General features: G+C 39.0%; 1 protein-coding gene across 1 annotated transcript; it reads right to left on the bottom strand.

The window, feature by feature from the left end:
* Positions 1–4339: 4339 nt before the first annotated feature.
* cst7.S (cystatin F S homeolog) lies at positions 4340–13556 on the bottom strand. The gene is made up of 4 exons (XM_018265131.2): positions 13398–13556; positions 6850–7016; positions 6653–6769; positions 4340–4546 (listed from the first exon to the last, which is right to left on the bottom strand). Exons 1-4 carry the CDS (start codon positions 13456–13458, stop codon positions 4451–4453), a joined length of 441 nt encoding a protein of 146 aa, XP_018120620.1. The 5' UTR covers positions 13459–13556; the 3' UTR covers positions 4340–4450.
* Between the last annotated feature and the right edge of the window lie 2322 nt (positions 13557–15878).

Below are 15878 nucleotides of genomic sequence, written 5' to 3'. Positions count from 1 at the left end.
TGGGGTATTCTGGAAAACAAATCTTTCCATAATTTGGATCCTTATGCCTAATTCTACAAAAAAATCATGTAAACATTAAGGGGCAGATTTACTAATGGTCGAAGGGAATTAAAGGGAATTTTCGAATGTAAAAAAAAATCGAAATTCTAAGTAATTTTTTGGATACTTCCATTGAATACAATACTACGACTTTGAATTTACTTCGACTTCGATTCGAATATTCGACCATTCGATAATCAAAGTACTGTCTCTTTAAAAAAACTTCGACTTCAATTCTTCGTCAAATTAAACCTGCTGAAGTGCTATGTTAGCCTATGGGGACCTTCTTCAACATTTTTCTAAGTCTTTACACATCGAATAAAAATCGTTCGATCCTACGCTAAAATCGATCGAAGATTTTTATTCAATCGCAGGATTGCCAAATTTGCTGAAAAAAACTTTGAATTCGATATTCAAATTCGAAGTTTTTTAATTCGATGGTCGAATTTCGAAGTTTTTTGTACTTCGAAATTCAATCCTTGATAAATCTGCCCACGTATAAACCCTATAGGCTGGTTCTGCTTCCAGTAATGATTAGTTCCAGTATACCTTTGTTTGGATCAAGTACAAGGTACTGTTTTATTACTAAAGATCGATTTTAAAAATGTGGATAAAATGAGATACAGCCTTTCTGTAATTCAAAGCTCTCTCATAAAAGCCATACCCATATAGAAATGAACTAGTTCTCAATCCAGGGTCGGACGGGTTTACTGGTGCCCACGGGTTCCAAACCTTCGGGCCCCGTGCTACACGAACTCTGAGGCCTGTACGCATACACAAACTTCAGGGGCCCGAGCACATGTGCGAACTCAGTGAACACCGGGGGCCCCAAGCACATGCACGGGTTGCCGCATATTTTTTTGGAGGCACAGCCAATCAGGGGAACAGGTCTTGGCCGGCCCAGTCTGACCCTGTCTCAATCTGTAGCCAAACAAGCAAAATAAGAAAGAAGACAGTCCTAAAACCCATCCCTTTTATAAATGGCTCCATTGAGTTATACTGTATTAGACCCTCCCTTTACATAAAATCTTCTCTGTATATGGAGTTAACATCCAGCGGCAAGAAATCCATTTCTCAAAAGAGCAAACAGATTTTTTTATATTCAATTTTGAAATCTGACATGGGGCTAGACATTTTGTCAATTTCCCAGCTGCCCCTGGTCATGTGACTTGTGCCTGCACTTTAGGAGAGAAATGCTTTCTGGCAGGCTGCTGTTTTTCCTACTCAATGTAACTGAATGTGTCTCAGTGAGACATGGGTTTTACTATTGAGTGCTGTTCTTAGATCTACCAGGCAGCTGTTATCTTGTGTTAGGGAGCTGTTATCTGGTTACCTTCCCATTGTTCTTTTGTTTGGCTGCTGGGGGGGAAAAGGGAGGGGGGTGACATCACTCCAACTTGCAGTACAGCAGTAAAGACTGATTGAAGTTTATCAGAGCACAAGTCACATGACTTGGGGCAGCTGGGAAATTGACAATATGTCTAGCCCCATGTCAGATTTCAAAATTGAATATAAAAAAATCTGTTTGCTCTTTTGAGAAATGGATTTCAGTGCAGAATTCTGCTGGAGCAGCACTATTAACTGATTTATTTTGAAAAAAAATTTTTTCCCCATGACAGTATTCGTTTAAATTTCACCAGTAGGTGATTGGCAACTGCTGACGCAATTTTATCAAACTTATCCTTGACTCTTTACTTATTCTATTTTCCTTTCCAAGAGCCAATTGGTTTGCGTTTTATTAGGGTAAAGTAGCCTCTCTCCTAATTAAGAATAGGAAAAATAATAATCGAGACCGCAGCCCTCTGCCTTTTACAACTTTGTGGTGTTCCCAGGGACTAGACCAAACAATATAGTAGGATTCTTTGGGAACGGCTCTACCAACTATCAATTTTACAATTTTCCTTGCCTCCAATCAAGGAGTAATTTTTAGAGAACAAAGTGACTAATTTTTATGACAGTATTCTATTTAATCAATAGTCACTTGCACTTGTCACTTTATATTTATATATATATTTATAAGGAATTGATGGTGGATACCGTATGTAGTGAGATATATCAAATTAATGAATTGCACAGCAGTGATTTTTAAGCATGTCATTTTATAATTAATTTCATATGACTATAACTCCAATTTAGGTTTGAACAAAGTTGTTTTAAAAAGATTGATTAACTTGAAATACTTAATTCATCAATGAATTAATCTAATGGATTTTAAAAATGATGAGTTAATCAAATTTACGAGTAATTTTTAAAATTGATGTATGAGTTAATTAATTGGTCTCTAATTGTATGAGATAATATTATCACGGTTTGGAAATTGTTATTTATAAGCGGGGGCAGAATCTAGTGGAAGGAGAACGATTACAGTCACAAACAAGGTTTCTTTTTTTATCTTTTTCCTTTTAGTATTTTTAGAAAGGCATCAATTAAACGTCATTTAATTCAATCCCAGTCAAGGCTTTTAGAACAAGTGCAGCTGGTAGCATGACATCCAAAGAAGAACCAGATGCACGTGCATATCATGCCAAAGCCTACTGTGGCTAGAAGGCACTGTATCATAACCACCTGCTCTTTTTGTTTAACAGAAAGACGATACTTTCCCAGAAGTGAAGAAAATGTTCATATGATTCAAGATTTTTCAGCATCAGTTTGTGAACAGCTCTACTTTTGAGACATTGGCTTTAATATAAATACATATTTGGCATACATGCAGGATAAAGATAGTTCTTTTATTTAGAGTGCATGGAAGCAAATGATGTATTGTGTCTCACACAAATGATAGTTGCCTGTTTGGCCATGTGTTAACACAAACTGCGAGTGTACAGGGAGTTGCAACCAACACAAAATATTTATTCAGCGTTTGGACAAGCCTCCATATTCTGGCAGGTCACACTGTTCAGACAGAAAAGCATGACTATCCACAGTTCGTTTAATTCCAAACCTATACTACACATTTAAGTACAGTATAGTTTTTTAATGCACTTTGCCCTTCCTTTGTCCATCCACCATTTCCACCCTCCAGAGACACTGATCTAATGAGGCAAATTGAGACACTTGCCTAAGACGCCAGCACCCACTGGTTAACAGGGTTGGCAAAAATGCTGCTCCTGGTAACTTAAAGAGCCAAATCTCTGTTTTTCAAACCAGAAACTCAGCTTTTCTAGCACAGGAAGCACACGGACCCCCATTGGCACCAAAAAAGTGAGGGGCTGCAGCAGCAAGCTACCATAGGCAGCCAAAGAGTCAGGATTGCCCCTGCCACCCTCAACCTACAATACCTCAGGGGGACTCTCAATCTCTCTCAATTACACCTCCTTTTAGAGGGCCAAACCAAATGATACCAGCTTTGCTAGGTGCTTCCTACTGAGCCCCTCATGGTCCTATTCTTCAGTAAACTTCCTACTTGCACAGCTAATCCTGACACGTCCCACTTGGACTGGCAATCTGTGGGTTCTGGCAAATGCCAGAGGGGCTGCTGTATGGTTCCATAGAAAGTTAACATAGAGTGGGCTGGTTGGGGGTTGTTTGGGCTGGTAGGGGGCTGTTTGGGCCTCTGCGTACTTGGAATGGCAGGGCCTATTTTGATTCCTAGTTCAGGCCTGTATTCTATCATTGGCCTCCGACATGTTTTTATCCTCACAAAATGCCTTCCTTAGATTGAAATAATAAGATACAAATGTATGAGGACATATGGAGACAGGGTATTGCTTGTTGTAATCACTGTACAACAGCTTTCAGCACTGTACTGTCATGCCAGTGTACTCCATATACAGGCATTTTTAACCACCAGTTTCAACAACATTCACCTTATAATATAAGAAAAGAACTCTTTAATGTATAATTATAAAATGTAGTACAATATATAGGCTTGCTCTGTACACTGTACATGGGACAGACGTGTAATAACAGGTACAACAGCTGATCCACACTTCTCAGTCTGTAGCAAATGACCAGTAGGTAGCATTTACTATTCTGCTGCTTGAAAGCAAATCTAGTTTGTTGTTGTTGTTGGTTAATAGACTTTGAACAAACTGTGCACTGGTTATTACCGTCTTCCATAATAATATAGAATGGTTGTAGTATAGTAAATGCCTGCTCGTTTGACGTTGCCCAACCCCTGATGAAGACAAGGATAGCTGGTGTTGTTATTCATTTTTGACTTGCAGTACACTGGTCCATACCCTGAACTCCAATTAGTTTCTGGTCTATCTGTATCTAGGTATCAACTCAAAACTTGCAGGTTGTCATGATGATATGATCAAAAAGAGTCCAGTCTGTGCAAAAGTCCTTTGTCAAATAATTGTTGTATAATGTCTATTGTTTTAATCTGTATCAAAGTGCACATTAAACATCACTTTTGATAAACAAAATATTGTGTTTCTGTATCTCAGAAACAAAGGTCCTGTGTGGTCTATTCACTCCAGTCCAGACCTTGGCAGCGAAGCACTGGAACTTTTTCAACGTGAAGCCAGGTAATGTTCCACACCTCAGAATAGCATGTGAAGGTCTAATGAGACAAAGACAACACTCAACGTGATGCTGAAAGGATAAGTAAACCTTAAAAATAAGTGAATTTAAAATTGATGAGGGGGGTATTCTGAGCACTTATGCAATGTACATTCATTATTTATTTTTTCAAAATTCCAAGATATTAAAGGATACATGAACTGTTAACATAAATGTAGTCAAGGAAGTTGTCAGGAGAAAGAAAGAGGCTGCTCTGATGTTCTTCTGCTTAGGAAAAAAAATTAGAAACCTTTCTCACATCTTTCCTAAGCAGAAGAACATCAGAGCAGCCTCTTTCTTTCTCCTGACAACTTCCTTGACTACTTGGTGGTCAGACTGATGTGAAACTGACCAGCAGGTGGCGATGTTGTTACAAAATTCATTCATATTAACAGTACATGTAACCCTTAATATCTTGGAATAAAAACAAAATAAATAATGAATGTACATAGCAAAAGTGCTTAGAATAGCCCCCTCATCAATTTAACATTCACTTATTTTTAAGGTTTACTTATCCTTGAAGTAAATAGTTTTATGAAATTTTAAGCAAACACGAAGACACAGGTCAGTTTGCCTTAAAAGGAGACTATCATGGATTGCACTTTTTATGAGGCAAATGTAAGATTAAAAAAAAAAATTGTAATTGTTTTTATTATTTAAATCCTGCCCTATCCCCAGCATTTACGCTCTCTGTAATAATAAAACCGTTAACCTGATCCCACCCACAATATAATCAATCGTTATTTGAGGCAAACCAATCCTATTGGGTTTAATTCATGTTTCAATGTTTTTTTAAGTGGCATGGAGATCCAAATTATGGAAACACCCCTTATCCAGAAAAATCCCAAATTCCAAGCATTTGGGATAACAGGTCCCATGCCCATGTAAATCCATTTTACACAGCACCAAACTTTAAACCTAAACTCATTACCACTTAAATCATCATCATCATCATTTCTTAAATTTGATTCCAGTGGGTTGTGCAAGGTCTAGAGTGGTATAAACTTTGAGTGGAATTTTAGGTGTTACAAATCAACCTCATTAGCTCTTTGTAACTGATAAATTCTATGAAGCAAGCTGTTAATTCATGCATAAGGACTACTAAGGATCTTTATAATTTATATGTAACACCAACTGCAATACAGTTTTTCCGGGGTTTTATTTTACATAGCTTTGTAGATATATCTAGAATCTAGATTTACCTGTTAATCCTTTCTGATATACTGTAACAAAACATTGAATAAAATCTCCAGGTTTGAATTATACATAACCCTGAGTGTGCTCTTTTGCTACTATTGTCTAAACAATTATGATAAGGCACCCAGATCATGGAATATGTATCCGAAGTGCACCTACACGACTGCAAAACATACATATAATATGCAAGAACTATGAATATTCTGTAAATTATATCCTTATAAAAGGTACTTAGTAATGTCATAATGGGAGCTAAGTGATGTACTTTGTCACATGACTCACTGAAACTTGTGCATTATCATAAATAGAGTACCCCCTGTTGAATAATATGAAATATGATATTGCAGTAACCATTGACCTGTATAAAAAAGAGATTCATGACCTGTATAAAAGCACTCTGTCTTTGGCCTCGTACCTTAATATGGTCATGGAACTGTTAATTGGTAATATCCTTATATGTTACAATAGGGGGTACATTATTCATTATACACACACACAGACTCCACAGTCTGACTAAATACATGGTTCCTTTATTTGTTGAAAGGCTATTATTGAGTCATTTTGTACAGGTTATCCAGAATGCTTGGGACCTGTGGTATTCTGGATAATGGATATTTTTGCAATTCTATTACAAAATAATTGAAACATTAAATAAACCTAATAGGCAGGTTTTGCTTCCAATAAGGATTAATTATATCTTAGTTGGGATCAAGTTCAGGGTTCTGTTTTATTATCACAGAGAAAAAGGAAATACTTTTTAAACTTTTTAAATAATCCTATACTTAAATTTGGATTAAATATAATGGAGTCTATGGGATACAGCCTTTTCGGTAATTCTGAGCTTTCTGGATAACGGGTTTCCGGATAATGGAACCCATACCTTGTGTAAGACAAAAATAGCATACACTACCTGCTTGAGAGGGCTATCCTGCTGAAAGTCACATTGATCCAAATTGTAGAATTCCTTTTTTGGACAGACAGTTCTTCCTATCTTAGTCTGCAGTAGGTATTTTATTCCTTTTACAATCTGTGCAGAAAAGGAATGTACTTAACTCGTGTGCACTGAAAGCTTTGTACAAAGCAAAACTCATCACATTAAAGTGTTACCTGAATCATAGCCTTTTGAACCGCCAGGTCTTTAAACAGAAAGCTGTCATTGGACTTGTTGTTATAAGCATATACGGTTACCCGCGCTGCCTTTTGTACTGCGGGATTATCTGTGCTGATATTTCTGGGGAAGCCGGGGTCAACTGTTGTCATCTGGAAGTCCGGAGCTAGAATAAAGCATTTTATACAGTAGAAAAATAAATTGTTTAGAACAAAGCAATGTGGAGCCATTCATGGGTTACAGGACTGACAAGTAGAATTTACACTGGCTAAAATGATAAACACATGACTGCAGGGAGGCTTCTCTCTGCTGTAGTTGAGATAATAGTGTCATTAATCCTCCGCTTGGCCTTTAGATGTTTGTGCTGGTAAAGGTACCATTTAATAATGGCTTCATAAGCTTAAACTGCTTTACACAACAGAGGACAGAGAACTCTTTTTGCCTGGCTTTAGAAAAAAAAAACCAAGCATAAATTGTATCTTTAAGCAAAAGATATATTCTCCAGTAATGAGCACTTAACTCCAGGGTTCACTGTGGAAAATAAAGTTATGGAACATTAACAGACTCGGCCGCTAAATGGCTGAAAAAATAGTTCATTCAGATAGAAAGAAGTCTAACTTGGTTCTACTCTAGGCTCTTTGTGACCTTGTCCCAGACTTCTATGAGACAACAATGTAACTAGGGATGTACCAAATTAGATTCTGCTAAATACCCTCAGTTTAAAATTCAGATTACCTGGAGATACCTGGAGATACAAGGGGCTCATGATCTAGCTTTTTTCAATTATTATTTGTAATTTCTTTTATATTTATTTTTATTTGTGCTGCTGGGTCCACTTACCCAGTGGCACTACCAGAACTGGGTCCCAGCATCCTTCTTCAGGTCTTTCAGTTGGTTCACTCCCCCCTCCTCCAAGGTGGTGCTCTCACCTCCATTTTGTCTTTTCTGTGCACTTTAGTTCTAAGTAGTGATGGGCGAAACAATTCGCCAGGCAAGAATTTACAGCGAAAAAAAATGTGAAACTGCAACGAAAATTCGCAGGTGAAAAATCCGCACAACAAAATTATTTGGACGCCCATTGCCTTTCACAATTTTTCAGCAAAAGGCACAGATTCACCCATCACCCTATTTCTAAGGCACATGTACCCAGTCTGGGTGGTCTCTTAATGGGATGGTCTCCTAGAACATACCTCCCAACATTTGAAAATTGTAAATAGGGACAAAAATATCTGTTGTCAGGCCCGGATTTGTGGAAAGGCCACCAAGGCCCAGGCCTAGGGCGGTAGGATTTTAGGGGGGCGGCATGCTGCCCAACCACACCCACATTGGTTCAAAAACACTGGGGATTCACAGGAGATGCAATAATTGTTTACATTTCCCATGCACCAATCCCCACTGCTCCTGTCCCCCTTGGAAGGCCTGAAGTTGGTCTAGGGGTGCCCACTATGTAAATCCGGCACTGTCTGCTGTGCATGGCCTCACTCCTTATATACCATGCACATTGTACAAAAACTGGCAGGTTATGAAAAGTATGAATATATTTCTGGGGGTTTTAGGGTCATGTTTATGTGTGACAGTTTTGCTGTAAAGCTGCAAGTCTCAGTTGACCCAAGAGCCCTGCTTATCTTATTTGTTACAATTGTATCTACTGTAAGTGCAGGTGCTGAGTATTCTGAGCTCTCTGCCAAAACTCTCGTTATCTAATTAAGCTTTTAGAAATGCTTTATCTTTTTCTGGTTTTTCAGTGTAGGAGAAATAGAGAAATGCGGAACATTTTGATAAGTATCCAGGACTGTGGGCTGAGCTGTCAAAATCAGGACAGTTGGGAGGTATGTTAGAGTAGGTGCTTCTTGTGTTTTATTTCTGAGGGTGGTGGGAGTGTGTGCCAGTGGGAATGGGGCAATGCAATTTCTTTGGTCTGAATGAGAGTAATACAATACAATGCTGCACTTGACAGTATATTGCGCTCATATATTTGTGTTCAGCAATTATCTGCTCCTAATTACTACCGGGACATATTATGTGACAATAAAATTCCTACTGCACCCTTTAAATAATGAAATAAGGGCTTTGTTTTTAAATGTATCTATTATAAAATGTAGGTTTTATAATAGAAGATAAGTCTGTGTAACCTTTTGCTCCAGTTCCAACTGGACCCATTCCCAGCAGCACAGCTAAAAATTCATTAAAAAAAAAAAAAAGATAAAAATAATAGTTGAAAAAGCTAGATGGTCCCCTAAGCACTCTGATCCCCTAGCTATAGCCTAGAGTAGCCTTATCATTAATCCACCCATGAATTTGTATAATGGTTATGGAATGACATGACCTTGGGAAGGGGAGGAGTTGGCCCAGACTGGCAATTTGTGGATTCTTGCCATAGGGGCTGCTGTAAGATGCCATAGTCGGTATTTATTGGGCTGGTGGGGGCTGCTCGGGTCTCTGTATAGTTAAAATGCCACTATTTTGAATCCCAGTCTAAGTCTGGGGGGGACTTTGTAAAAACCACCCCCAACTCAAACTTTCTATGTGTGACACAACAGAATTGATAAAGGGCCTGGCCTTTAAAGTATGGGCTAAGTAAATCACTACTGACAAAGGTCAAATTATTGGTGTGCTTCCAGATTTTAACTCTTCTGACATACTGACCCCATTTCAAGGGAAAATTATTCTGGTTAGTACCCTACACTTCCACAAGTATAACTTGAGCTCTTCATCACATGTACCACCATCGTATTGCCAAGGTTGGGAAACAAAGAAAATTGTTCCATTAGATAAAAAAAAAGAAAATTGTTCCATTAGATACACAAGTCCTAGGAATCTTGATACATTCCCCCCAAAAGCTTACAATCTAGGGCTGTGAAAAGGACATAATTACAGTTTATGTGACTGGAGGCTACCCATGGGCCTCCATTTAGACAGCCTTTAGATAAGTGATAACTAACTCAACTTCTAATAAAATATTCTAAGAATATAGCAGGTAGGCAGGAAAATCTCTGTACCTGCCATAGCTAAATGGCAGCAGCTCTGACACTGATACAAGGAATCGCCCAATATGTGGAAAAAAAACATTTTCTCTTGATGTGCAAATGGGAACTTCAACTTATGGACTGCTAGCAGCTACAGCAGATAAACCGGATAATTGCAGGATTTACTGCATGTAAATAATATAGAGTATTATATGTACTTATAGTTGTACTTGCATTTGTGTTCAGAATAATAGCAGTATGTTTAAAAAAGTGAATAAAGTTCAAAATCCTTCTAATTCCTCTTCGGCATAAGGCAACATGACCAATTATTTTGATGTATTGAAACTAATCCATGATCTCTGGTATGTGATAAATAGGCCCAACACCATAGTATGAGAAACATCCCCATATAATGATGCTTGTGCCACCATGTTTCACTGGCTTCACTCTGTACTGTGACTTGAATTCAGTGTTTGCGGGTCGTCTGGCTGTATGTTCCCCCTAGAGTAGACCCAAAAAGAACAATCTTGGTTTCATCAGTCCACAAAATGTTGCGCCATTTCTCTTTAGACCAGTCAATTTTTTGGCAAATTGTAAGATCTTCAGCATGTCTTTTTTTCAACAATGGGACTTTGGTTATTCTTTTATCCATTCGAATGGTAGTTTTTCATTCTCTTCCACATCTTTTAGTATTTGGTTGTCATTTAAAGCATTTCTGATTAGTGATGGGCGAATTTGCGCCGTTTCGCTTCGCCGGGCGCCGGCGTCAAAAAAACGGGCACCGGCGTCAAAAACAAGACGCTGGCGCTGTTTCACAAATTTTTCGCCGTTTCGCAAAATTCTCACATTTTTCGGCGAAGTGAAACGGCGCAAATTCGCCCATCACTAATCACAAATGCGTCCGTTTTTTCTAAAAAAAATTTTTTTGACGCCGGTGCTTTTTTGCTGCGAATTTTCGCAGGTGTTTCACGAATCGCGCAAATTCGCAGCAAATTCACGCCTGACGAATAAATTCGCCCATCACTATTTGTGATCATTATAGCTGAGCAGCCTATTATTTATTCACTTCTTTATATGTTTTCCCCTCTCCAAAAACAACTTTTTAATCAAAGTACTCTGTTCTGAACAATGTCTGGAACAACCCCATTGTATCCAGATTTTCAGAGAGAAACGCACTATAACCAGCATGCACAACATTTGCTCCTTCCTTAAATAAGGGCCGTAAATGACACTTGTTTGTTCACAAAATGAATGACCTGGGTCTGTTGGTTTTCTATTACTCTACTACACCGACTAGTAAATTATTTGCCATGTAGAAATATAATTTCTACCAAAAACAGTGACTGATCAGGTTAGTGATGTTGGACTGCTATTATTCTGAACACAACTGTATGTTCTCTACAGCACACACAGGATAAACAGTTCAAACAAACACAAAACTAAATTTCACAATGGTTAAGTCTTGCCTAAAAGGAAACCACAGTTAGTTACAAGATAAGCAATAACACTGATCAGAACAGTGCGGCAGAATTGTGAAAAGTACTGGAACACCCTTAGGCTGGCATCCAGGGTTTCTCACATTACAGAATACTAAAATATATATATTCTACATATTTGTGCCACAGCATAACCTATGGGAGAAGGCAAGCAGATATAATTCTGGATCATCCAGCACTGAAGGTGTTAAAAGGCAGAAGTCATAAGATGGTATTTTTCAAATATTTAACAAATACAGGAAGCTTTTTTAACCCCTTTTCTGTCTTACAAGTGCTAGCTGAATGGAACAAGACAGCCACCTGTTAGAGATACTTGTAGTTGGAATATAGAAAATAATTAAGACTGCTGCCCCTGCTACGTATAACTGCATTCTGAATATGTTTGAGGAGTGTGATTTCCAGTATACAATTTATTAACCCTCCCCCTTTCTGTATACACTTTCTTGCCATATCGCTTTGTTTTATATTTAAGGGGAATTACCTTTAAATGATTTCAGCGCGATCTGAGGTGCTGCGCAAAAACGCAGGCGTCAATTCGGGTGCGACGGAAATAAGTTAAGAGATAGAAATGTCGGATAAAGTCGCAGCTTTCATCCGATGCAACTCGACTGTCTGATGCATACGCAGTGTGCAGCGTCATGTCGCATCGGACGAACGATGCAACACCATCCGACGTTCCTGTTACTTACCTTATTTCCGTCGCATCTGGCTTGACGCCTGCATTTTTGTGCAGTGCGTCGGATCGCGACAAAATCGCCCGTGGAGTTCCTCCCTTAGTATGCCATACATTAACCCACTATTAGCAACTTCTCAAATAATATTTATTTCAATCTGATTTTCTGTGAGGCTCCAATTTATTGTTTTTGTTATTCTCCATTTTATTGTTTTTCTTATTCTACATCTATTGCCTAGTTGCTAGGGTAGGCTGCTAGTAACCAGATAGTAGTTGAAATTACAAACTGGAGAGCGGCAGTACAATTACAGTTAAATCATTCAAAAGTCTCAAAAAAGGCCAATTGCAAATTTTCATACAATGCTATTGTATTGAGACGAATACGGATCTATTCGATCAAAAAAGGAACTTTTTGGGCCAAAAAAAAAACTTTGACTTAATTTCGGTTGGTCTTTCTGAATTCGAATTTTGAAGTTTTTCAAATTCGAAATTCAACCCTTGATAAATATGTCCCTAAGTGTTCATTTGAAGGGAAACTACCTTGAATTAGCATTTCCCCTTTAATAACTGCTGTACCACAACAATTTCATATTTAGGTATGGGATCTGTTATCCAGAGTGCTCGGGACATGGATAACAGATCTTTCACTAATTTGGTTCTTCATTTCTACTAGAAAATGAATTAAAAATTAAATAAAAACCTGTCTCCAGTAATGATTAATGATATCTAAATTTATATGAAGTACAAGGTACTGTTTTATTATTACAGAGAAAAAGGAAATTATTTTTTAAAAATTTCATTATTTTGTTTAAATGCAGTCTATGGGAGATGGCTTTTCCTTAATTTGGATTTTTCTGGATAACAAGTTTCCAGATAACTGATCCAATACCTGTAGAAAGACACATCATATTGCTCATAAGGCGGCTGTCCCTTGTCTATATGTGGTCTCATTTCTGAGTTGGCCGTCCCAGCTGAATTCGCTACAAATGACTTTATTTTTCAGTGTCTACAAAGCAAGTTAAGCACAGTTCTTTATACGGGTTTCAGGATTTTCTCTGAATTAATGTCAGTGTCATAAGGGCAATAATGATCCAAACCTAATTCCAGCTCATTCTGAATGGTAACCTAAAATAGATGGCCAGAAAAGATTGCTATCACCCTGATTATATGGACTTAGTTGACATTTCTTCTGTTACTTACAATATACCAACTATTTCAGTTACCAGGCACAGTCATAGGTCAAAGAGAATGTGCTGCTGGATATGTACACGCTAGACAAGTAGACAAGGCACAGTTTCACTTGATTAATGATAAGTGGAGGCAGGTTGCTTCTCTGTCTGAGCTCAGGCTACTAAAATGTTTTAACCAACAAAACTCTGCACCCAGATTTAAGTCTATTTCCCAGTACTCACCACAATAGGTCCCTGTGCCGATGTACGTGGTGAAAATGAACATAACCCAAACAGACGACATTGTTGCAAGTGCTTAGAGCAACAAGGAGAAGCAGAGAATGTTCCACTTATCTGAAATGGCGAAATCTCACACAGGAAGATGATTAGTTAGTGGGAACTGTGTGATTGGTTAGAGATAGAAGAGCTCTCCAACGCTCTTGCAGCAATATCACTCATTTGGGTAGTTTGTGTGTTGCTAAAGTGTTAACCATACAGACCAAAATCTGCTGCTTGTGTAAGGGCTCTTACACATGAGCGTTCTGACCTGCGCTCCCCTGCGTTCCGTTTTTCAGCGTTCAGCCGCAGGGGAGCGCAGGAATTGACGCATTTCATTATTTCAAATGGGGCTGTGCTCACACAGGCGCGTGTAGGCGCCGAACGCAGGAAAAATGCAGCATGTTGCGTCTCAACCTGCGTTCGGCGCCTACATGCGGCTGTGTGAGTACAGCCCCATTTGAAATAATGAAATGCGTCTATTCCTGCGCTCCCCTGCGGCTGAACGCCGAAAAACGGAACGCAGGGGAGCGCAGGTAAAAACGCTCATGTGTAAGAGCCCTTACTGACTCATTAATGTTACACATCTTTTCCCACTGTCTCTTCCTTCTATTTAGTATGTTAGTGAACAGAAAGTACACTGAAGATGTTCCCCTTGCTTACAATATTCAAATATACAGTTTTAGTGCCCATTTAACGTTCTATGCACTATTTCTAGTGATGGGCGAATTTGCCCCGTTTCGCTTCGCCGGAAAATTGCGAATTTCCCGTGAAATTTGCAAAACGGCGAAAAATTCACGAAACAGCACCAGCGTCTCAATTTTGACACCGGCGTCTATTTTTCGCTGGCAAATTCCCACCCGGCAGTATTGGACTGGGACACCAGGGGCCCACCCAAAAACCTTAGACCAGGGGCCCATTCTCATTACTATTATTCCTCCTCTCCTCATTCAACCTCTATTCTCCTAGTCTCTTTTCTTTACATACTATAATTGATTATTCCACCAATTTAGCCTCTTTTTCTCATAGAAATAGGGAATGACCATGAAAAAGGCCAAATGTTTAGCAGCACAGGGGCCCACTGACACCTGTACCCACCTGGAGTTTTCCTGGTATCCCTGTGGGCCAGTCCGACACTGCCGCCCGGCGAATAAATTCGCCCATCACTTATTATTTTAAAACGATCCCTTTCATCTGTCCAGTTTTGAAAATGAATTGTGCAGATACAATGGACACACAGAAACTCTCAAGAGCCACTGAACAGGAAATAAGGGCTGCAAAGAAAAGCCTTATGGAACATTGCGCTTTGATGATGTGAAACTGCAACATGCATATTGTGCTGCAGAATGCACTTTAATATAAAAGCACTGTATTTTGTCTACATTGTTAATTTATTATTTTGACTGTACTGCAAGCTGGTTGATTGTATTAGCAACAGTCTCTTGGTTTAATATTCAGAGTACAAAGCCAGATTGCAGCATATACAAAGGGGGTTATTTATCAAAGTCCGATTTTATCACAACATTTTCTGCTACAAACTCCGATTCTTTACTACTGCATTTTCCCTATAATTTGCTTTGCAGGAAAAAAATCAAAATTTTTTCGGATTTTTCACTTGAAAACTCAGATTTCTTATGCTTTTTTGCTTGAAAACTTCGGGTATTGCACGAAACCCAGCGCACATCAAAAAATCATTGGGACACAAATTTTTCAAGATTTTTGCATTCGGAGTGTAGGGCCCTATAGGGATACAGGCCCTATAGAGTTAATCTTTTCACCATTTCCTTGGGTTATTGGGTAGAATCCCTGTTACAAAATAACCTTTACAGTGATAGGCTGAGAGATTTGATGACACTGCTCTGACACACTCCTATATAGTGTGTACAGGGAGTGGCCTCTTCCTGCTGGAGCTCCAACGAGGATTTGCAGTAGTGGAGTAGCTTCCCAGAGGCTCTCTGTGTTGCCTCCAGTCAGGGACCTCAGTGAAGAGGGACTGTAGGGTAGAAGCTGCTTTCCTGACAACTTCCAGGAGGGAAAGGTTGTACTGCATTTGCCTGTGTACTCTCTGTGTGAGCCTGCCTTGTTCTGTGTGAACTCTCAATATGCTGTTTTCCTCAACTGCTGCGTGAGTATTAAACCTGTGGTCACTTGCCTAGTGCATAGTAAATAAACCGTTCCTGATTGTTAAGAACCTCCTGGCGCCCAAGTTGTTTTTGTGTGCACAGTAGCCTGGGGGGGATGTAGTTGCACTACACCATAGAGGGAACACTTCCACTTAGCGAAGGCCCTGCCCTGGGTGTAAGTCGTGTGTAACCCATGCTCTAGTGTTCTAGCTGGTGAATTAACCCCGAGTGGCCCAAATAGGTGTTACAGGAGTTTAGTAAATAAATTCCCCCAATCCCAAAGGGTTGCCATCTGACCCCACATATTGAATCCACATCATGCATG

This window comes from Xenopus laevis, chromosome 5S, assembly GCF_017654675.1.
Source record: "Xenopus laevis strain J_2021 chromosome 5S, Xenopus_laevis_v10.1, whole genome shotgun sequence".
Lineage (NCBI taxonomy): Eukaryota > Metazoa > Chordata > Amphibia > Anura > Pipidae > Xenopus > Xenopus laevis.
This window is presented reverse-complemented; position numbering and strand designations above follow the sequence as displayed.